At 37.7% G+C, this 25,542-nt stretch overlaps 1 protein-coding gene across 1 annotated transcript in view; it reads left to right on the forward strand.

Moving 5' to 3' along the window:
- Positions 1-25,542, forward strand: part of LOC135089043 (serine/threonine-protein kinase 10-like) — a 146,891-nt gene that overhangs the window by 54,297 nt on the left and 67,052 nt on the right. Inside the window, 1 exon segment of the mRNA XM_063984234.1 lies at positions 9,071-9,172. Coding sequence (XP_063840304.1) covers positions 9,071-9,172 — 102 coding nt within the window.

Here is a 25,542-nt window from a genome sequence, read left to right on the forward strand (position 1 = left end):
TCACATTTTGATTTATTGCGCGAAATCTTGATATGACAGAGTTATGTGTCCCGCACATGGTGTTTTTTTTTTTTTTTTTTTTTTTTTTTTTTTTTATGTAGGAGGGACACTGGCCAAGGGCAATAAAAATCCAATGAAAAAAATGCCCACTGAGATACCAGTCCCATAGAAGGGTCAAAGCAGTAGTCAAAAATTGATGAATAAGTGTCTTGAAACCTCCCTCTTGAAGGAATTCAAGTCATAGGAAGGTGGAAATACAGAAGCAGGCAGGGAGTTCCAGAGTTTACCAGAGAAAGGGATGAATGGTTGAGAATACTGGTTAACTCTTGCGTTAGAGAGGTGGACAGAATAGGGGTGAGAGAAAGAAGAAAGTCTTGTGCAGCGAGGCCACGGGAGAAGGGGAGGCATGCAGTTAGCAAGATCAGAAGAGCAGTTAGCATGAAAATAACGATAGAAGACAGCTAGATATGCAACATTGCAGCGATGAGAGAGAGGCTGAAGACAATTAGAGGAGAGGAGTTGATGAGACAAAAAGCTTTTGATTCCACCCTGTCTAGAAGAGCAGTATGAGTGGAACCCCCCCAGACGATCTTTCGATCCAAAGCTGGATGCTGCGTTTATGTGCGCAATGACTTAACCTGCTCTCGTGCCCACGCTCTTGAATCTTCCGAGTTTTCCACCATCTGGCTACGACTACAGAGTCATTCTCATACTAAATTTATCTGTGCTGTATACCTCTCTCCTAACTCCTCTGACTATAAGAAATTCTTTGACTACTTAACTTCCAAAGTGGAGCACATTCTGACCCTCTTCCCTTTTGCAGAGATCTCCATTCTTGGAGACTTCAATGTTCACCACCAGCTTTGGCTTTCCTCTCCCTTCACTGACCATCCTGGTGAACTAGCCTACAACTTTGCTATCCTCCATGACCTAGAGCAATTGGTGCACCATTCTACTCGCATTCCTGACCGTCCTGGAGATACGCCCAACATTCTTGACCTTTTCCTGACCTCTAATCCTTCTGCTTATGCTGTCACCCTTTCTTCTCCATTGGGCTCCTCCGATCACAATCTCATATCTTTATCTTGTCCTATCACTCCAGTCCCTCCTCAGGATCCCCCTAAGCGAAGGTGCCTCTGGCGTTTTGCCTCTGCTAGTTGGGGGGACCTGAGGAGGTATTTTGCTGATTTTCCTTGGAATGACTACTGCTTCCGTGTCAGAGACCCGTCTTTGTGTGTTGAGCGCATAACAGAGGTGATAGTGTCTGGCATGGAGACGTACATTCCTCACTCTTTTTCTCGTCCTAAACCTTCTAAACCTTGGTTTAACACAGCTTGTTCTCGTGCTATACATGATAGAGAGGTGGCCCACAAAAGGTACTTAAGCCTTCCATCACCAGAATCTCATGCACTTTATATTTCTGCCCGGAACCATGCCAAGTCTGTTCTCCAACTAGCCAAAACCTCCTTCATTAACAGAAAGTGTCAAAACCTTTCAAGATCTAACTCCCCTCATGATTTCTGGCATCTAGCCAAAAATATCTCCAATAACTTTGCTTCTTCTTCTTTCCCTCCTCTACTTCAACCAGATGGCACCACTGCTATCACATCTATTTCTAAAACTGAACTCTTTGCTCAAACCTTTGCTAAAAACTCTACCTTGGATGATTCTGGGCTTGTTCCTTCGTCTCCTCCACCCTCTGACTACTTCATGCCACCTATTAAAATTCTTCGCAATGATGTTTTCCATGCCCTCGCTGGCCTAAACCCTCGGAAGGCTTATGGACCTGATGGGGTCCCTCCTATTGTTCTCCGAAACTGTGCCTCCGTGCTTGCACCTTGCCTAGTCAAACTCTTTCAGCTCTGTCTGTCAACATCTACCTTTCCTTCTTGCTGGAAGTTTGCCTACATTCAACCTGTTCCTAAAAAGGGTGACCGCTCTAATCCCTTAAACTACCGTCCTATTGCTTTAATTTCCTGCTTATCTAAAGTTTTTGAATCTATCCTCAACAGGAAGATTCTTAAACATCTATCACTTCACAACCTTCTATCTGATCGCCAGTACGGGTTCCGTCAAGGCCGCTCTACTGGTGATCTTCTGGCTTTCCTTACTGAATCTTGGTCATCCTCTTTTAGAGATTTTGGTGAAACTTTTGCTGTTGCCTTGGACATATCAAAAGCCTTTGATAGAGTCTGGCACAAAGCTTTGATTTCCAAACTACCCTCCTACGGTTTCTATCCTTCTCTCTGTAACTTCATCTCAAGTTTCCTTTCTGACCGTTCTATTGCTGCTGTGGTAGACGGTCACTGTTCTTCTCCTAAATCTATTAAGAGTGGTGTTCCTCAGGGTTCTGTCCTGTCACCCACTCTCTTCTTATTATTCATTAATGATCTTCTAAACCAAACTTCTTGTCCTATCCACTCCTACGCTGATGATACCACCCTGCACTTTTCCACGTCTTTTCATAGACGTCCAACCCTTCAGGAGGTAAACATTTCACGCAGGGAAGCCACAGAACGCCTGACTTCTGATCTTTCTAAAATTTCTGATTGGGGCAGAGCAAACTTGGTATTGTTCAATGCCTCAAAAACTCAATTCCTCCATCTATCAACTCGACACAACCTTCCAGACAACTATCCCCTCTTCTTCAATGACACTCAACTGTCTCCCTCTTCTACACTGAACATCCTCGGTCTGTCCTTTACTTATAATCTGAACTGGAAACTTCACATCTCATCTGTAGCTAAAACAGCTTCTATGAAGTTAGGGGTTCTGAGATGTCTCCGCCAGTTTTTCTCACCCCCCCAGCTGCTAACTCTGTACAAGGGCCTTATCCGTCCATGTATGGAGTATGCTTCACATGTCTGGGGGGGGTTCCACTCATACTACTCTTCTAGACAGGGTAGAATCAAAAGCTTTTCATCTCATCAACTCCTCTCCTCTAACTGACTGTCTTCAGCCTCTCTCTCACCGCCGCAATGTTGCATATCTAGCTGTCTTCTACCGCTATTTTCATGCCAACTGCTCTTCTGATCTTGCTAACTGCATGCCTCCCCTCCTTCCACGGCCTCGCTGCACAAGACTTTCTTCTTTCTCTCACCCCTATTCTATCCACCTCTCTAACGCAAGAGTTAACCAGTATTCTCAATCATTCATCCCTTTCTCTGGTAAACTCTGGAACTCCCTGCTTGCTTCAGTATTTCCACCTTCCTATGACTTGAATTCCTTCAAGAGGGAGGTTTCAAGACACTTATCCACCAATTTTTGACCACTGCTACCCTTTTTTGGGACTGGCATTTCAGTGGGCATTTTTTTTATTAGATTTTTGTTGTCCTTGGCCAGTATCCTTCCTACATAAAAAAAAGAAAAAAAAATGTGAAGCATGGACGGATGAGGCCCTTGTACAGAGTTAGCAGCTGGGGGGGGGTGAGAAAAACTGGCAGAGACGTCTCAGAACGCCTAACTTCATAGAAGCTGTTTTAGCTAGAGATGAGATGTGAAGTTTCCAGTTGAGATTATAAGTATAGGACAGACCGAGGATGTTCAGTGTAGAAGAGGGGGACAGTTGAGTGTCATTGAAGAAGAGGGGATAGTTGTCTGGAAGGTTATGTCGAGTTGATAGAAGGAGAAATTGAGTTTTTGAGGCATTGAACAATACCGAGTTTGCTCTGCCCCAATCAGAAATTTTAGAAAGATCAGAAGTCAAGCGTTCTGTGGCTTCCCTGCGTGAAATGTTTACCTCCTGAAGGGTTGGACGTCTATGAAAAGACGTAGAAAAGTGCAGGGTGGTATCATCAGTGTAGGAGTGAATAGGACAAGAAGTTTGATTTAGATGGTCATTAATGAATAATAAGAAGAGAGTGGGTGACAGGACAGAACCCTGAGGAACACCACTGTTAATAGGTTTAGGAGAACAGTGACCATCTACCCCAGCAGCAATAGAACGGTCAGAAAGGAAACTTGAGATGAAGTTACAGAGAGAAGGATAGAAGCCATAGGAGGGTAGTTTGAAATCAAAGCTTTGTGCCAGACTCTATCAAAAGCTTTTGATATGTCCAAGGCAACAGCAAAAGTTTCACCAAAATCTCTAAAAGAAGATGACCAAGACTCAGTAAGGAAAGCCAGATCACCAGTAGAGCAGCCTTGACAGAATGTAGGCAAACTTCCAGCAAGAAGGAAAGATGGATGTTGACAGACATAGCTGAAAGAGTTTGACTAGGCAAGGTGCAAGCACAGAGGCATAGTTTCGGAGAACAATAGGAGGGACCCCATCAGGTCCATAAGCCTTCTGAGGGTTTAGACCAGTGAGGGCATGGAAAACATCATTGCGAAGAATTTTAATAGTGGCATGAAGTAGTCAGAGGGTGGAGGAGAGGGAGGAACAAGCTCAGAATCATCCAAGGTAGAGTTTTTAGCAAAGGTTTGAGCGAAGAGTTCAGCTTTAGAAATAGATGTGATAGCAGTGGTGCCATCTGGTTGAAATAGAGGAGGGAAAGAAGAAGAAGCAAAGTTATTGGAGATATTTTTGGCTAGATGCCAGAAGTCACGATGGGAGTTAGATCTTGAAAGGTTTTGACACTTTCTGTTAATGAAGGAGTTTTTGGCTAGTTGGAGAACAGACTTGGCATGGTTCCAGGCAAAAATATAAAGTGCATGAGATTCTGGTGATGTAAGGCTTAATTACCTTTTGTGGGTCACCTCTTTATCATGTATAGCACGAGAACAAGCTGTGTTAAACCAAGGTTTAGAAGGTTTAGGACAAGAAAAAGAGTGAGGTATGTATGCCTTTATGCCAGACACTATCACCTCTGTTATGCACTCAGCACACAAAGACAGGTCTCTGACACAGAAGCAGTAGTCATTCCAAGGAAAATCAGCAAAATACCTTCTCAGGTGCCCCCAACTAGCAGAGGCAAAACGCCAGAAGCACCTTCACTTAGGGAGATCCTGAGGAGGGATTGGAGCAATAGGACAAGATACAGATATGAGACTGTGATCGGAGGAGCCCAACAGAGAAGAAAGGGTGACAGCATAAGCAGAAGGATTAGAAGTCAGGAAAAGGTCAAGAATGTTGGGTGTATCTCCAAGACAGTCATGAATACAAGTTGGGTGTTGCACCAATTGCTCTAGGTCGTGGAGGATAGCAAAGTTGAAGGCTACTTCACCAGGATGGTCAGTGAAGGGAGAGGAAAGCCAAAGCTGGTGGTGAACATTGAAGTCTCCAAGAACAGAGATCTCTGCAAAAGGGAAGAGGGTCAAAATGTGCTCCACTTTGGAAGTTAAGTAGACAAAGAATTTCTTAGAGGCAGAGGAGTTAGGTGAAAGGTATACAGCACAGATAAATTTAGTTTGAGAGTGACTCTGTAGTCGTAGCCAGATGGTGGAAAACTCGGAAGATTCAAGAGCGTTGGCATGAGAGCAGGTTAAATCATTGCGCACATAAACGCAGCATCCAGCTTTGGATCGAAATTGAGGATAGAGAATGTAGGAGGGAACAGAAAAGGGGCAACTGTCAGTTGCCTCAGACACCTGAGTTTCAGTGAGGAAAAGAAGATGAGGTTTAGAAGAGGAGAGGTGGTGTTCGACAGATTGAAAATTAGATCTTAGACCACGAATGTTGCAGAAGTTAACGAAGAAAAAGTTGAGGAGGGTGTCAAGACACTTAGGGTCGTCGACAGAAAGGCAGTTCGACCTGGGGACATTTGTGGTCCCTTCCCCAGATGGGGACTCCGAGGTTGGTGTAGGAGTTGCCATGATGATTTAGAAATTTTTGAATGAAGGGTGTGTGTGTGTTATTAGGTGCTTGTAGTTTTGTGTGGAGGAAGAGAGATGTCTTTAGAGGGCAGGCTGTGACTGCCCCCTTGTGTTGTGAGACACAAAGGGAAACATTCAGTGAGGTCACAGCTGGGTTTAATGATAAGTTCACAGCACCCCCTGAACAGTGCTTTAGACCTCACTGGGAGTAATTATCGTTTCGGCAGGTGTCTACTGCCTCCTCCTCTGCACCCGTCCATTGCTAAACCAATGCATTTTTTGACATCCAGTTTTGCATGATTTTCTAAGAAGGCCAGTAAAGATGTTGTGACCTTTTTCCAGTTCCACCTAACCCAGATATGAAGTGATAATTCTTTTTTTTCATGTAGCTGGGATAGCAAACAACGACACACAATTTCTTCTTTATGGTGATGTCTATGCTTTCATCAGTTATCAGTGAGTAATCACCATCACCAATATCGCTGCACAGTTTCTTCAGCATACAGGGTCCCTATATCTTGTTCACAAGTGCTGTACACTTTGTTTCTATGCAGTGAGATTTTCTTGCAAGAAATATCTCTCACAAGCTCAGCCAAGTGGATCAATCATTTTTACACTTGAATGGCAAGCAATGTGAGCTGCTAATTTCAGTTCAGAAATTTTCACATTGTTGTTGGCACTTGCTTTTGTTACATCAGACTGAAATAACGTTCTCATGTTCAAAAATGGAGCTGCATTTTTTTCTGTGTTTCTCCATTGAAGTGTGATTAACAAGATCACTGTGGTAAGCTCTAATTGTTGTCTTGCAGAACTTGCACACTGCAACAGAGTCATCGCCAGGTACACAAGTAATCCATTCTCTGAGACCATCTTCTTTTTCCCATTCTTTCTTATATTTTTTTTTCCACATTTCTCCCACTTGCCCAATTTAACTGCAGCACTCACACAAGCTACTTTAGGTCCTCTACTGAGCACAACAGGGGACAAACTGAATGAGGGGTGGACCTTGTAAGGTGTGGCATGACCCACAGGTCAATTAATCATCCCAAGGGATGTTATTAGGGTGTGACCTCAGTGGGAGGTCAGGCCGAGGCCCTAATGAGGTCAAAGTCCAATCATGATAATCCTTTTTGAGGATTGTCACAACCGAGTGCTAATTTATCAAGTGTTTTTGAAATTTGAACCTAATCAACCCAATATGCCATGACTTTGTATGCAAAAACAGCCCAAAAACCCCAAACCCGCGACTATTGTTTTTTCCTCACCAACTCTTGTTGGAAACAGCCCAATTGGGCGGGTAAACTGCAGACCTGGCAACTCTGGTTGTCTGGCTCATGAGGGTAGCTTATGCGCTCCCGGAGTTGCCAGGTGTCACCAAAACACAAATCACCCAACTTAAGCAAATCTTCCACAACATTAACTCCTATTTTATACCTCTTCTGAATGCAAGGGGTCTGACTTCATTCATACACACTTGATCCTCTCTCTCTCTCTCTCTCTCTCTCTCTCTCTCTCTCTCTCTCTCTCTCTCTCTCTCTCTCTCTCTCTCTCTCTCTCTCTCCTCTCCTCTCCTCTCCTCTCCTCTCCTCTCCTCTCCTCTCCTCTCCTCTCTCCTCTTCTCATACCCACTCACTTCTCTCTCTCTTGTATCTGTTTATAGAACAGTGTAAGGATGTAATTTGCTCGTCTCATACTTTAGAATCTTCAGAATTAGTGGAAACTCCATTGTTAGTCTCACAAAATTAATCTGTGCTATGTATTTTTCACATGGCTCTTACTATGTAAAATTCTTTGACTTACAGTAACATTGTCACTCATTTCACCCCTTGCTAAAATCTGGACAGTGTACATCATGAGCTTTGGCTGTCATCATCTTTCACTGATTATCTTTGCGAACAAAACTTCAACTTAGCTAGTTTACATGTCCCAGAGCAATTTGTGCAGTACCCTTGTTACATTCCTGAGCACCTTGGAGATTCATCTAATGTTTTTTAACTTTTCCTAATTTCTAACCCTTCTGCATAAGCCATCAAATTGTTTTGTGTGGACTGGTTTCACAGTCTTTTCTGAAAGTAACCCAAACAAACTGCCATGTTAGTTAGTGCCTGTTGGTTAGTGCCTGTGAAAAAAAAAGTGCCACTTCCACAATCTGATGTTCTTTTGTTTTGGTGTTCTTTAGTTAAGTTTGCTCACTTACCAAAGCATCAAGAACATTGGTATCAGTGAGTAGCCAAGGTTGGCAAGCATGTATCACTTGAACAGCTAAGATTAACGTGTCAAAAAATAAATAAATAAATATATATATATATATATATATATATATATATATATATATATATATATATATATATATATATATATATATATATATATATATATATATATATATATATATATATATATATATATATATATATATATATATATATATATATTATATATAATACACAAACCCCACAGTGATGTCAATATGGTACAAGAAAGAGAGAAATCTGCATCATTGATGTATGATCAGAAATGGCAGAAATGGACACTAGTCAATCTGGTCACAGAGTTGGGGTGATAAGAGTGGGAACTACACCCTCATCAGCAAGAAAAAGGTGACATGAGAAAGGATAGCTGCTGGATATAGTGGTGCTACCCATACAGCTGAGACCAAGACATTACATCAGCAGAAAAGAACATTGCATCATTGGCCATTGTCAAGGTCACTTACTGGGTGTCACACAGCCACAATTTCTCTCTCTCTCTCTCTCTCTCTCTCTCTCTCTCTCTCTCTCTCTCTCTCTCTCTCTCTCTCTCTCTCTCTCTCTCTCTCTCTCTCTCCATGTGTTCATTATATTGAGGATTTACTGTAAGAAAAATTTATTTATGGATAACAAATATTATATAAATGCACGAAGTGAATGAGTCGGACGAGGAATGGTGGGCAAATACTGTGGCACTCACTGTGCCAAATAGTGGCGGTATATCTGAAACTTGCTTGTATCTCAGATTTTGGCTCGTAACTCAAAAGCAAATAAATCAACCAAGCGACAGCTCATATCTCAAAAAACTCATAAGTTGGGGTACTCATAAATCAAGGTATCACTGTATATCAGTTTATTACTAATTTCTTACTGAGTTTATCCAAAATTCAGAGGGTAGAAGTAGGAAGATACAAAAAAAAAGTGAATTTACAATAATGAGGATATTTCTGTAAACTTTATCATATCCATACAGGATATGGAAATGCAGTCTTAAAGTTAAGTTAAGAGAAAAATATAAAATATAAGCATATTTATAATGAATACTAATGTGGTAATGTTTTTGCCAGCATCCATTCATCAGCAGAGACCTTGACTCTAAGCCCATCCGAGATCTTCTACTGGAATACAAGGCTGAAGTTGTTGATGAGGATGTAGATGAAGATGGAGAGGTGAGTACATATTTTATTTGGGTTGTGGTGTGTTATCATAGTACACTTCAGACTAATATTTTGAGGTGCAGATATAGAAACACTTGAATCATTGTGGAACTGTAAATTCTGGATGAGTTCCTGAGGATTGTGGAAATTATATTTCTCATCCTGATCAGATAATTGTTGATAGTCTTTTTATGATGGTTGCATTTGAAATAAAGCTTTTCTAGTGCATATATATATATATATATATATATATATATATATATATATATATATATATATATATATATATATATATATATATATATATATATATATATATATATATTTATTTATTTTTTATTTTATTTTTTTTTTATTACTTTTTTATTTATTTATTTATTTATTTTTTTTTTTTTTTGTTAATGAATGAATATTGGTTCAGTTAATGTTGAATTGTACTTTCAAGTGTGTTTAAGGTAAGTAAGGCTGCAGGGATTATAACATTATATGGCATTTATGTTTAGGTTATGCATTACACATCAGTTCATTGAATATTCATAAGTGGAATGTAAATTCTTAATTGGGCAAGCTGTTTAAAATGGTGTCTTTTAGATCCTTATAGAGATAACAAATCATAACTTTCCAAATAAGTCAAGAAATTTTTGAAACTGCTAAATTGTTGCTAAGTTTTCTTTGGGATACTCAGACATTTATTCTGTTGTGGCTTTTATTTGTTGCACTATGGAGGGTACCTATGCATCTTATATTTTTAGGAACTCATTTAAAACCAGTAATAAATCATGACTGACACAGTTCATGTGGTTTTAATGTTTTATGATAAAGTACCATCCCTAAAATTATAAATGTATTTTGTAGTATTACCAGTAACTGAATGCAGAAGAAGTAAACTTCAAATGTTGTTAATGTTCAGTTTGATATTGCTCAGATTTTACAACATTGTCGAACATAATGCAGTGTTTATTTTGGTTAAAATATGCTTTCTTTTCCTTTTCACAAAGGAAAAGAGCTGAGGTTGTGAAATTTGTGCAATATGCCTCACTTTCAATGGTGTAGTATTTGTGAGTATTTTGTAATAATACAAATATCTTGCTTTTTAATTGTAATTGCCTTTGCACTGATTATGCCTTCCCAAGCACATCCTATTTCTGCTTATTTCCATGCCTTCAGAAAGGAAAAAGGAAAAAGAGAGAGCAATATAAGAGAGTTGGTAAGAATTGGTGTGTTTACTGTATGATGTTTACCAGTTGCTAGTTTCAGTGTTGTCTTGTCCTCCCTTTACCAAAGATAAAATTAAATATAACTACAACAGTGGACATGATAAAAATGCATCAAGTTCCAAAGAATAAAATCCTCATATATATATATATATATATATATATATATATATATATATATATATATATATATATATATATTTATTTATTTATTTATTTATTTATTTATTTATTTATTTTTTTTTTTTTTTTTTTTTATTTTTTTATTTTTTTTTTTATTTATTTTTTATTTTTTTTGTTTGGGAATAATACAGTTATCATCATCATCATCATTAGTAATCCAAAGGACAAATTTTATATTCAAATGGAAGAGCCTTAGTGGGCTACTGGAAAATCATTAAGCTATAGGGAGGTCCCATTATATGAGCATCCATTATATGAGAAACCGATGAGATGTGTATATTAGACTGTTTTCTTTATATGAGTGTAAAAATCCGATGATATGAGCTTCAAGTCAAGGTGAGTAAAATTACAGTTTTAAATTGCGTTTCTTTCTGAACCCTCCTGCTAACACGTCCAGGCTGTATGTGATTTATGATGATTCAGATGCACAGGGACAAGTTTATGAGCAATGGAAAAGAACCATGCATCCCTCACCTGTCCCCTACCTAACATTCATTTCCCATGCCAATCCTCTTTTAAACTGAACTCAGCATCTCTCAGACTCCCACCCTTATGGGTTTATTGCTTATTATTATACTTGTACTCTATCATCATTTTGTTTGCAAGCATATTTACAGTATACTACAAGTACAGTGTACAGTGCTTTATGTGAATGATCAGTGCTTGGATGTGTGCTACTGCTGGTGTGTTTTTTCATTCGCTGTCTTTGGTGCGGTGTATAGATCGTGCCTTATTTTGCTTCTCAAGTGCTAACTATGCCCTCCAAGTGGCCAGTGAGTTCTGGTGTAAGTCCTAACAGTAAGACAAAGTGAGCTAGAGTACCAATAACACTTGCAAAGAAGATAGAAATTGTTAAGAGGCACAAGAGTGGTGAGTTACCCTCCTTGACTCATTAACTATGCATTGATGAATGTTATACATGTTTTATGTTTGATTAATGTGAAATCATGTTCTTTGTATGCTATTTTCTCTTTGTTGTTTTATTGATAGTTCTTTAATACGTTCGTTGCATTTGTTATCATACATTTTAGCATGAAAACTTTCCTCTGACTAGGATCATGGAATCTAATCCTTTTTCTCATTAAATATGTGTTTCATTATATGAGAATTCACTATTCAAGGAATTCAAATGGAAACTAACTGCTATCATTGGGACCTCCCTGTACTCGGATTTATACAGCCTTCATGTCACGTTCTTTATTCTCTAGATCTTTCCTCGTGATCTTATCCCATGACTTCTTTTGGGTCTTCCACTGATTACTGCAACTTATGTGTCAAATTTTTCCCTTTCTATGTTGCTCTTCATGACCTTATATTATGGCTTTTAAGTGTTAGTGCTCCAAATCTTTTCTAGAATATGTAATAAGGCACAATTATTTTCATTACTTTTTCTTTTCTATCAAAGAAAACACTATAATCTGTGTCTTATTAGCAGAGTTCTGCATATGACATCTTTTTCTTATCATTCTATGTGTTTAAGGACAAAATTTGGTCACTCGTTTGAAAAATATGTAAGTGAATTAAATAATAAAAGATACTAAAATATAAAAAAAACTGAGGCAAAGAAAGGGTCCAGGCAGTTGCAGTTGATGATCTTCAGCTTTGTGTCTAGATTTAGGCTTTTGTTTTAGACTTTTTGGGACCTTTTCACTATGACAAGATGATGCTGGATGTTTAGTGGGAAAGGCTACACACTTGGATAAAGCTTGACACATTAAATAAGGGTAGATAAAGCAGTCACTTGAGTGTACACAAGGCTTCATGAACATTACAAGAATTGCCACATGTAGGCCTAATGATTTCTTGCAGCTTCCCTTATTTTCTTATGCTCCCATGTTCTTAGCATTGTGAGAGCACTAGAAGAACTCAGGTGGTAGCATGGGATCTCTCCAGTTGGCAGTGCTGTGTTTGATGAGTGCATCAGTGAGCATAAAGTTTCATGTAATGAGCTGAGGGATGCTAATGAAAGGCAATATTATGAGTGAAATATATTATAGTGGGGATAAGGTGTATGTGGTCCTTTTACCAGACAGGTAGTCCTAGGCTGGTGTAGGAGTGGCTATATTAAATTTTGAGTGAAGGGTGTGTATGTATTAAGTGCATATAGATTTATGTGAAGAAAGAGAGTTGTCTCAAGGGGCAGGCTGTGACTGCTCCTTTGTGTTGTGAGACACAAAGGGAAATGTTCTGTGAGGTCACAAAAAGCTTCGGCACTGATCGCCTTCAAAACCGATCCAGTGCTTGAGCTCTCAAGCAAGGGCTACAAAAAATCACTTGAGTAGTAAACTGTGAAATTTAAGATAAAGATATCTGCTGAAGGGAAGGTATTGAAGAAACTACAAAAGTAAGAAATATGGATGAACTATAACTGTTTAACTTATTTTTATTTAGCAGAAATTGAAATGAAATTAAAATGTAAATTATGAATCATCATTAGGAAATTGACCATATTGTGCTAAAATGTGGTAATGTAGTAGGGTTATGGCATATTTTAATTTTGAGACAAACTAGATCAACAGAGAAAAAAATGCAATGAATTAAAAGTACTTTCAAGACATAAATTGGGAAATAGTGTTTGATGATGATTACATGAATAGCCAACATTTTGAATACTGTGAAGTATATTATATAAGTAAGCAGATGCATCTTTGAAGTATATAAGTAAGCAGACACATCACATATGAAAAAGAGATGAATGGAGTTAATCAGGAAATATTGGCGAGAGTAATGTGGGCAAAGGTAAAGTTTGAAAGGAGTTGTGAGCCTTTTTGAGTACATACAGCCACTGAACACTGATCATGTGTCACAGCAGCACATGCTACTTGGGGAATAGGTTTTGCTTAAGACTTCTCAACATGCATAAAAAAATCAGATGGGATAAATTGACTTATTAGCATCTTAAGTGTAAGTGTATCTGTTTCCCTCACTCACATCCTTAGCAACAATGACTAGTATTAACTTCTAGCATCAGTATTCATTGTGTCTGGTGATGCATGATTAGCTTTGTTCTTGTTATGAAACACATTTTGTTCTGTTGATGCTGTGGCGTTTGTAATGAGTGCTAGGCAGACAAGGAACGGCAATAACCATTCAAATCATAGATCTTCACAAGTTGGGATTAAATGTTGTTAATATAGCAAAAAAAAGCATTTGAAAATGCAAATGTTGCGGAACCTCATATGAAAATTCATCAAGGGAAGCAGTGAAGAATTGCTTTTTCACAACTATGGTGCCACCTAGTACCTGATAGTACTAAGTGTGCTACCACTGCTGCCTCCTGCAGGGATAATATTGAGTGTGTTGCTGCTGCCACCGACATTCCTTCCACCCTCAGTGATACCAATATAGAGATAGACCCGTACTTTTATGCTTGGCAACTTCAATTCTCTTGTGACCTGCAGATGTGAGGTCATTCCTACTCACACCATTAAAAAATTATTGCTCATCATTTGGATTTTGTAATAAAGGCTATAGCTTTGCAACCATATAACATAAAGAGAGTGTGAAGACTAACTGGGGAAGAAATGAGTTGATATCATCAATGAGTGTTCATAATCACTGTGTGGAGCCTGTCTTAGCCAAGTCAGAACTAAAGTAATTTTTTGCTATTGTTGAGGGTTTACTTTAATTTATGATAATTGAAAGAATAATTCAGGCTTTTTGAACTGAAAGACTGAGCTGGTGGGGACATCTAGTAAAAATCTGCAAATACCGAACTGTGAATAGACAGGGGAGCACTGTATTCATATATTACATTTTTGGGAGTAAGGATGAACTAGGCTTTTATGTTGAGGATGAGCCACAATGTTATTGAGTGCAAAGGCAGACAGTAAAGGGCATTACAGTCAGGTCACTGCTAATGCAGGGGGTAGCTTCTGCCTATGGCCCATGTTAGAGGTGATTCACATTTAGAGTCATAATGAAATTACAAGTTTATTTTTTTATTTATTTTTTTTTTTTTATGTAGGAGGGACACTGACCAAGACCAACAAAAATCCAATAAAAAAAAAAATGGCCACTGAAATGTCGGTCCCATAAAAAGGGTCCAAAGCGGTAGTCAAAAATTGAAGGATAAGCGTCTTGAAACCTCCCTCTTGAAGGAATTCAAGTCATAGGAAGGTGGAAATGCAGAAACAGGCAGGGAGTTCCAGAGTTTACCAGAGAAAGGGATAAATGATTGAGAATACTGGTTAACTCTTGCATTAGAGAGGTGGACAGAATAGGGGTGAGAGAAAGAAGAAAGTCTTGTGCAGCGAGGCTGTGGGAGGGGAGGCATGCAGTTAGCAAGATCAGAAGAGCAGTTAGCATGAAAATAGCAGTAGAAGACAGATAGAGATGCAACATTGCAGCGATGAGAGAGAGGCTGAAGACAGTCAGTTAGAGGAGAGGAGTTGATGAGACGAAAAGCTTTTGATTCCATCTGATAAATACAAGTACAGTTTTCTAAGCAAAATCCTGCCAAATGCAAAACCAAATTCAGGGCAAATTCTAAATAAGGGAAATTCACTAAAAAGTCTTTCATCATTCAAAAGTTACTCTACTTTAATAGTTTTATCCCAAGTAAGTAAGTCATAAATATACTAAACAAGTACAAATACATAAGAAAATAGAAACTCATCAGTGACATACTCATAAGTGCTCTACTGGGTGAAAAGTGCACATAGGTCAGGGATGAAAAAAACTGCATGGGTCACACTCAGATGCCTCACTGGATGGCTTGGGACAATTGTTGAACATCATCAGTTTCCAAAAAAAGAATCCTTCAAAATTAAACTCCTGGTCATTAGTGTTCATGTCATCTGCCACTTCATGCTATCATCTGTGCTTCTTGTTTTTTCCTCCTTTCTTCATTTCTCCACTGCAGATACCTTGTCATCAGTGATTGTTGCCTTCCCTGAATTTTTAATGGTATTTCTCACTCAACTTCAGTGGCTTTTTTGGAATGAGAAATAACCTCCTCACACTGCTGAAAATTTATCCCACCTCCAGCAGTAGCAATAACAAGGGAAGCCAGCACATCAGACAGGGATGTGGTTGATGGCTCATTTTCTTGGAGAATTTTTCCATGTTCCTTTAACACCTTTTCTTCCTTCTTGTCAGCATCTAACATTTGCTCTGTTGTCTGTTCTTTCTCACTACCACCAATTCCTCCAACACCTTTTCTTCTCTTCAGCATCTAACATTTGCTCTGTTATCTGCTCTTCTTCATTATCAACAAACAGAATGACACTTTTCATGCCCTGTACTGCTTGTGTTGTTGCAGTTACTCTTCCATTAAATTTGCTTTCATCTGCCTGCCCTTTTCCTGTTCTTGCAGCTTCAGTTGGGGTAGCAAAGAATGCTAGATATGTTTGATTGTGGAGATAGTTATCTTCCCCCCTGGCTACACATAGGTGGTCAATATTTTTTGCTTTAAATTTTTACTTTGAATTTAAGTTTTGCCAAAGTTTCTTCACTGTCATTTCTCCACTTGTTGGTTTTCCCCCCCCCCGCCTGTTTGCTCTCCCCCATCTACTCTCTCTCCTCTGTCCAACCCAAAAATCAGCGTTCTTTCATTAACAATAATCTCACGTCTGTGGTGCAAACACTTAATCAAAAGCATTTGATGGACAGAACTGAAGTCATAAAGCCAGACTTGTTACTGTACACATCATAATTTCTCTAAGAAATTATGTTTTTGCAGAATTGTGAACAGTAACTGGCTTCATCTTTAAGCCCCCTGATGTATTTAGTGTCAGCAGTGCTATAAATTCACTCATGTGTACCAAGAATTTGGTTTGTGACCCTGAGAATATGTTGACTTAGTTTAGGGTGGTCCAGCTTCAGGCCAAAAGTGGCCTGCCAGTTAATTGTCTGTGGCCTGCAACTGCTTGTATTATAAATTTATTTTGTGTACACACACACACACACACACACACACACACACACACACACACACACACACACACACACACACACACACACACACACATATATATATATACACATATGTATATGTATGTGGCCCTCTATGTAACCATTTATTGCTGAAGTGTCTCAGGATATCGAAGAAGTTGGACCACCCTGACTTGGTTTTTCCTGCAAACTGAAGTCTCAGTGTCCAAAGTGTGTTTACCTTCATATATTTGTTTTGTTACCCCAACAAATTTGTGTGATACAGCACTGTTTGCTGAAATCACGTCTGATAAACAGCATATTTCACATTGTATCTTCTTATGTCTGTGTAGCCACCCATGAGAAATGGGAGTTAATTGGTTACCTTTCTATTCTTACACCCTTGTGCATAATTAATTCTTGGACACTTACGTATCTGTGGTCCATCTGCACTTACATTTTATGGCTAACCTTTTCAACCGTGTCATAACAAAATGTTCAGAGGTCAGCATGTTTATTTTTCTGAGATTGTTCAAGACCTCACTGTAACAAAAAATATTTCTGGGTCACTTGCACAGCTGATTCGATCTTCTCTATTTTTATTGATGTTTTGCACTGTAGATTCAGGGATATTCAGCTGTTTGACAATTACATATTTTGTACACCTGCCAATCAAGTCAATCACTTTCTCCTTGTCATGTAAACCATTTAAATTCTGATCCCTCCTGTACTTTGATTGCCATGTTAGGTTTTTGAGTCCTGTGTGTTACAGTATGACTTACAGGCAAGCTTAATTTCTGTGATAGGTGTAATTCACATTAGCATAATGCTAGTGGCGACCTGGCCATGCCAAAATGTCTTTTATTTATGTTGTGATGTCACTGTCTGTTTGCTTTCTGTGATTAGCTCCTTCTGTTTATTTATGTTGAGATGTCACTGTCTGTTGGCTTCCTGTGATAAACTCTTTCTGTTTATTTATGTTGTGATGTCACTGTCTATTGGCTTCCTGTGATAAGCTCTCTGTTTATTTATGTTGTGATGTCACTGTCTGCTGGCTTCCTGTGATTAGCTCTTTCTGTTACTTTTAATCAACATGACAGAAATGTAATATCACTCTCATTAATTTGATTATAATGTAAATTTACAACAGTGTAAAGTCAAAGCAACATATTTGCAAAATTATTACAAAGATAATCTACCTTGATTTAACTAAGATCAGGATCAAGTATATTAGGGGTTCCCAACCTTTTACAAGCTGGAACCCCCAAAGCTGGTTTAGTGCAGCTGGGGCCCCCCCCTCCTCTGTGCACCACCCACTCAATCCATACCCAACTATTCCACAATAGATAGATAGGTAGAATCAGATAGATAAATAAAGGGAGAGCATAACAGCTGCATCTCCTTTGTACTAATAGCTAATGTGCCCCCCTGGTTGAGAATGACTGAAGTATATGATAGAACAGATTTTCACATCTGATGATTTTTTTTTTTTTTTTTTTTTTTTTTTTCTTCAGTGCAAGTCCTCTCTTTAAGTTTAGGAGAGACTTTTTATTAATGTACATTTCATAATCTTTATATATATATATATATATATATATATATATATATATATATATATATATATATATATATATATATATATATATATATATAACATAAAATATTGTCTTGCACTTAAGGTGGGGAAAATATTATTTGATGGGTCATGAAGGCTAGCCCACTGATGCATCACTCATTGATTTCCATATTCAGGTAGTACTACATCTCACATAGCACATCTAGAGATCACTGACATGATCACACCAGTATTTATCACCTGATTAAACACTTCTGTTGATGACAGGTTATCAGATAAGGATGACACAGTAACTTTTGTGATCAGATTGGTAGCATGAACATCCTTTTGGATGGACAGGTCTTAGTACTCACCAAGCCATACTCAACAATTCAAACTCCTAGACATTTTGCTCTAACTCTTAGGATTTAATAAAACTTTTAACTCAAACTTAAAAAGATAAATACATCTGTATACAGTGTTATACAATGATACACTGTGCTGGGCAGCACAGTGTATATGTATGTCAAAATATGTTATTAATCTAGTTTCACTAAGAAAGTGTCATTGCTGTCTTACCACAATGACTGTCTATCCTAGTGTTTATAGTATACCTTATGAATTTGTTATTAAACATTGGAAAAAGTACTTTCAAGATTTCTTAGTGGGCAAATCTCACTAATTTCCTGAAGTTGAGTGACAACCCGGCTCTGCATTTATTATATTGATTATGATTTGCTATACAGATTTTTTATTCCATATGTAATGCAGAAATTTGTTGAGAATATTCATTACAGGTCTTATAATTGATTGCCTCTGGTACCTGATGTAGATTTCCAAGTAATTAGTATTAGAGTATGTGCTTGTTATTTAAATGTAATCCTCTCCCATGAAATATATGTAATGTTTGTTTATTGTGCATATTAGGTTATAATATAGCTATTTCTTTATTATATATGGTGGTTGGTCCTATTTACATGCCCATCTCTTGATCCCACTGAGTGCCCCACAAAGGAACTGGCCATGCTGCCAGAGGTATGTTTTTATCTGCTGAAGTCATTGCTGGAAGCTTCTCTTCACAGTTGAATTTTTCTATATTTTTTGTAACATTTTATACATTGAAGATTGTTTAGGCTGGCATTTTTATTTATTTATTTTTATTTTGCTGAATGTTAAACACACACACACACACACACACACACACACACACACACACACACACACACAAGATTATAGTGAATTGTATGTGTTTTTTGCAGTTGTTTGACCATTTCATATTCACAAACTTATTAGCATGCTGATACATATCAGATCATGTCTTGTTTGTTTGCGATGAAAATTAGTGCTTAGATTTTTAATATAATTTAAATAATTAGTTACTACTGTTGTGTTGCAAGGAACATTGTCACTGCAAGTGTTCTGAGAGCTTGTGCTTATCATTATATATATATATATATATATATATATATATATATATATATATATATATATATATATATATATATATATATATATATATATATATATATATATATATATATATATATATATATATATATATATATATAGACACACACACACACACACACACACAGTAGAACCTCAGTTACTGAATGTTTCCCTTTCCAAACAACTTGTTTTTTTAACAAAAATTTTAATTCATAATTACTTCAGTTGCCGTACCATCATTTGGTTTTCGAACAAAGTTACTTGATTTCAAATACTATAAGACAGCAAAAGCTGCCATTTATTACTAATTCATAGTTTCTATAAATATTTTCTTTGTTTTTATATATCTGGAGGAGAGTCACAGGGGATAAGACAGTAATTCAATCATTGGGAGAAATTAAATGTGATCCCGTTGAAGAACTTTGATGTAAACAAACAAGGTTCGGCACTCGGGAGTAATCCTGAGCCTCTTGTGGCTCTCTCTATAACCCACAACACCATCACTAATGCACAGCTGCATTTTCTCAGTAGCTTTTCCCAGCAGCTTTTATCAGCAGCAAGATGTCTAAGTGTTATGATCACCTTCATTTTGGCAATGAGTGGGTTGTTCCTCTCTGTGTCACTATGTAAGGTTTTCCTTACTTGATTGGTGTCAAAGAGAATGCCTGCATGGTCTAAACAATATCTTTTGATGAGTTCTGTGTCACTAAGTTCATTCAGTGCATCCTTTCTGGGTAAAAAATTTCTAAGCTGGAGATGTTGTGGAGCGGCCATTTTAGCAGTGGGAGCATTGGTCATTGTCTGCTAAGATATGGTGGATAGGTGTCTGAGAACAGATTAGTTTATTTCACATTGATTCCTGTGGGGAAAATAGTTTTGCTTTTTTTTAACATTTTGGATTTCAAATGGCATTCAAGAATGAATTAAGTTCGAAAACCAAGGTTCCACACACACACACACACACACACACACACACACACACACACACACACACACACACACACACACACACACACACACACACACACACACACACATGCATACATACATATATACATACATATATATTTTTAATAAGCTATGTTGAAAGCAATGTACACACACACACACACACACACACACACACACACACACACGAGGTGTAATGAAAAGTATCCAACCTTCGGCCAAAAAACAAGTAATATTAAAAACTCACAATTTTGATTTAGTCCCCTTCAAAGTATTCACCTTTGGAGTCTACACACTTCTGCTAGCATTTCTGTCACTACTGAAAACATTTCTGGAAATCACTTTTAGGGATGCTGTAGAGATGTGCCATGGAATTTTGCTTAATGTTCTCTGTTGACTGAATTCTTCTCCCTTTGAGTGTATTTTTGAGCTTTGGGAATAGCCAAAAGTCACACAGAGCCAAGTCATGGGATTAGGAACCCTGACAAAGAACTGGTGTGTTATGCTTGACAAGGAATACTTGGACGATGTGGGTGGAATGAGTGGGTGCATTGTCATGGTGGAGTTGCTAGTTCTTTTCTGCCTACAGGTTGGGTTGTTTTCACCGCATAGCTTCATGAAGGTGGCAAAGAATCCCCAGTTAGTATTCTTTATTTATTAATTGTGCAACTTTGTGTTGTATATTCATACTTCTTTAGTCAAAAAAACAGGTTATCATCAGTTTAACATTGCTGCACACCTGTCTTGCTTTCTTTGGTTTTGGTAAAGATGGATCCTTCCATTAGAATGATTGCAATTTTGTTTCAGGGCCATAGCTGTACATACCAGTGATGATGGTATTCATAAAGTTTTGATCTTGGCAAACACACTCCAGCATGTCCTGAGAGATTTCCTTTCTCTTTTCTTTCTGCTGTTCAGACACCAGCTTTGGTACGAATTTGGCTGACACCCTCCTCGTGAACAAATCTTCTGATATGATTAACTGAACTGACCTATGGCTGATTCCAACTTAGGCAACACTCTGCTCAATAGGCACACGATGGTCTTCATGTGGCTTTTTTTCTCAAACCTTTGCAGTCATTTCATTGTTTCTACTTGTTGATGATCTGCCACAACATGGCTCACTGTTCACTGAGTTTTACCACTCCTTTATTTTATTTATTTTTTTTTTTTAGCGTCATCTCCAAAGGCCTTCTGAATCGTCTTGGTGGTCTGGTCTTGCATATCACCAAGTTTTTGGCAGAATTTGATGCAGTATTTTTGTTTAATGTGCTTGGTCATCTTGACTCAAAAAGAAAAATCGCTCAACTTCACTTCTTTACTCAACGCATCACTGCAGGCGACTGATGCCACCTACTGACACAAAAAATTTTGCACGTGATTAGCAAGGATGCAGCCACCTAATACCCATGCAGATTTTGCTCTCACATTATTACTTTGTGGTGACAAATTCAATGTCAGATACTTTTTGACTACACCTTGCGTATATATATATATATATATATATATATATATAGATATAGATATAGATAGATAGATAGATAGATAGATAGATAGATAGATAGATAGATAGATAAATAAATAGATATGCATACATACATACATACAGTGGAACCTCAGTTCTCAAACTCAATTTGTTCCTGAATGCCATTCAAGATCCAAAATGTTTGGAAACTGAAACAATTTTCGTCATGAGAATCAATGTAAAGTGGATTAATTTGTTCCCTGACACCAAATGATTGCTTTATAAAATTTTTTATAATGGTAATTTGTACAAAAAATTATACAGAAAAACCGACGATATGAGATGAGTAAATTAGGGACTTTTCATTATACAAGCACAAAAAACTGTTTGGGGAAAGTAAAGTCATCCTAACAAATGTAGTTCCTGCCATCCTTTCTCAAGCCTCATAGAAAGTGAGAACTGCTCAGCTGGGGATTGGTGTGGGGTATGGTGCAGACTTGCACTGAACAAAGGGTGTGGCATGACTAACATGCACACTGCTATCATGTGTGCCAGCTGCTATGGAGCTTGTTCACGAACTGAATTATGGTACAGCAACTGAAGCAATTATGAGTTCAAGAGCTGATTTGTTTGAAAAGGGAGTCGATCAGTAACGGAGGTTCCACTGTGTATATATATATATATATATATATATATATATATATATATATATATATATATATATATATATATATATATATATATATATATATATATATATATATATATATATATATATATATATATATATATATATATTCTTTCATTTGGTGAATATTTGATGGCAGGGAAAGCTCATCATATGTTAATAATTAACCCCTAAAGGACCAGAGGCTGCCATAGCGGTTATAACTACTTTGCAATTTTTATGCTAGATTTAGCTACTTTTTGTAATTTTATTGTAGTTCATTCTGGTAATACTGCCTGCAAGCTAATCTTTCAGTCTCAGCCCTTCTCTCACTATGGTTAAACAAAATGATAGTGATTCTGATGATTCCGTTTTCCTGCCAGCTCCCTCCTGCCCTTGGACATCAGCGGCATACATATTATCTGCTCACACTCAACTATTTACTACACACCTTAGTAAGAGTGTAATAGGGCTGGAACTTGATAAAACTTTAGCATCTATGATGAGAGCTCAAAGCACCCATCTTCCTTAGGTGCTAGCCACATCCAGTCAGGCAAAACAGATGCATGGCAGGCAAGTGACTTGCTCCCTATGAAAGTGTCTCCTTTTCAACTCACTGTCTCTCCATAACCACTGCATGTAGAGACATCTGGATGGCATCATTAGAAAGAGGAAGATGATGATGAATACAGAGTCTATTTCATTTGCTCTTCCATTGCAGGCCAAGTTTAAGGTGTGTCTGTGAATACAGGCTATTTTTCAACTTTTAGCGCTGGAGGACTGGTTCTAACGAGACGAAAATCACCATCACTACTGGTCCTTTAGGGATTAAACTGGGTAATAGGAAAAAAATTATTTAGTACCACAATCCTCAAAGCTAATTTTAACTAAAGTTATTTGGTCATTTGCAATATAATTTGTTCAGTGAGTTACTATCAGATTTCAGAAGATAAAATGAAGGTAAGTTGATTAGATTTCCTTTGATCTATCTTTATTGAGTAAGGTACATGATTGAAGTGTATTGATAGCTGCTGTTCTAACTTTGGTGTGCAATGTCTATCTGTTCTTTTCATCCCAAAATCTCTCTTCTACTGTACAAATGACACAAGTCACATTCATTGATTATTATGACCATATTACTGTATAATATTACTTGTCTTGCATTTTATATGTGGTGAAATTCTTGCCTTCACAGTATTCGTGTTTTGATGCAGATTCTTCCCCTATAATCTGTTTTTTTTTTCTCATTACTCCATCCTTTCTCCCAGTACTTAAAGAGGCCTTTAACATCATGACAGCAGAATGCAGTGGGCTAGACTGGTTGAAATAGGTTACTGCATGTGACCTGACTTAGACTTGTCACCTAGCACAGTATCAATATTGTGGCTGACAAGTTGGGAACAGGCTTGTAGTATTTAAATATATTTATAGATTAATAAATCTGTCAGGGAAAAACACTGATAACAATTTTTTTTTTTTTTAGCTTTAAATGTTTGTCAAATTCAAATTATGTTTGGCAAATATGATATATTGGCTAATAAGGAGAACTAGCACCAAAGAGGAGACAGTTGTCTCTAAATGTGGACTTAATAAATATCAGCATGTCAAATGTAAGACTGTACTGCTCTTCTATGTCTTTTAATAAGCTCTTTGGTAGATTTCCAAGACAGGAAAAAAACTAAGCAACACTAAAGTTGTAGTTGATTTCAACCTTGTATATGAATGCTGGTGTGAAGAGGTTAAGGTGACTGTAGAGGAAAAAAAAGGAAGGCATTTGAGGTATGGCTACAAAAGAAGGATAGAATGTCATATGAGAGATACAAGGAAAACAGAAGACAAGCAAAAAGAGTTGTGCATGATACTAAAGTGAGGGATGATGAAAAATAAAAGAGGAAGTCAACAGAGAATGTTAAAGAGCATAGGAAGATGTTCTGGGAAGAGGTAAAGAGAATTAAGAAAGGACCATCTGGCAGTGAGGAACAAGTGAAAGCAGAGGATGATAGGATGTGAATTAAACAGGATGAGGTTGGGAGAGTATTTTGAGAAACTGCTGAATGTGGAGAAGAGAGAGAGCCTGAGTGAATGTGCTAATGTTAAATAAGGCAAATATAATGGAGGAGGAGGTGCAGGCAGCAGTAAGAGAGATGACACTTGAAGAGCACCAGGTCTGGATGTATGTGGAATGGAGTGTTTGAAGGCAGCTGGGGATCAGTGTCATAAAGTGGTTAGTTAGGTTGTTAAAAATACGTGATGTATTAGAAAGCTTCATGTGATATACAAGGAAGCTTCAGGAGAGGAAGGGGCTGTATAGATCAGGTATTATGGAAAATATTTAGCAAAAAGAAAAAAATATGCTCTGCCTTTATAGGTTTAGAAAAAAAAACATAACATAATTGATAGAGAAGGAATGTGGAATGTTTTGAAGTTGTATGGTGTAGGTGGTAGGTTGTTAGATGGGTTGAATAGTTTTTATGAGAAATGTAGAGGATGTGTAAGGGTAGGAAACAGCAAAAGTGAATGGTTTCCAGTCAAGTTGGGGTTACATCAGGGATGTGTAATGTCACCATGGTAGTTTAACATCTAAATGGATGGTGTAGTGAGGGAGGTTAATGCAAAATGATGGGTAGAGGATTGGGTCTGGTAACAGCAGAGGATGAAGAATGGATTGTGAATCAATTGCTGTTTGCAAATGACATGGTAGTGGTGGCAGATACTGAGAAGTTAACTGGGCTTGTAAAGGAGTATGAGTGGATGTGTAAGAGAAGGAAACTGAAGGAGAGGTTAGGTAATGAGATGTATCAAGGAATCAGATGATTGGATGAATGTAAGGATGAATGGTGGGGAGCTGGTGAAAGTAGACTGTTTCAAATATCTTAGATCTAAAGTAGTGGTAGATGGAGGAGTAGAGACATTGGTTAGAGCTATGTTGAAGGAAGCAGGAAAAGTGTTAAGAGGTGTGTTTAGATTTTTTTTGAGAGTAGGGCATTTGGAATTAATGTAAAGAGAATATTGTATGAAGGGATAGTA

The sequence above is a fragment of the Scylla paramamosain genome, chromosome 3 (genome assembly GCF_035594125.1).
Source record: "Scylla paramamosain isolate STU-SP2022 chromosome 3, ASM3559412v1, whole genome shotgun sequence".
Taxonomy (NCBI): domain Eukaryota; kingdom Metazoa; phylum Arthropoda; class Malacostraca; order Decapoda; family Portunidae; genus Scylla; species Scylla paramamosain.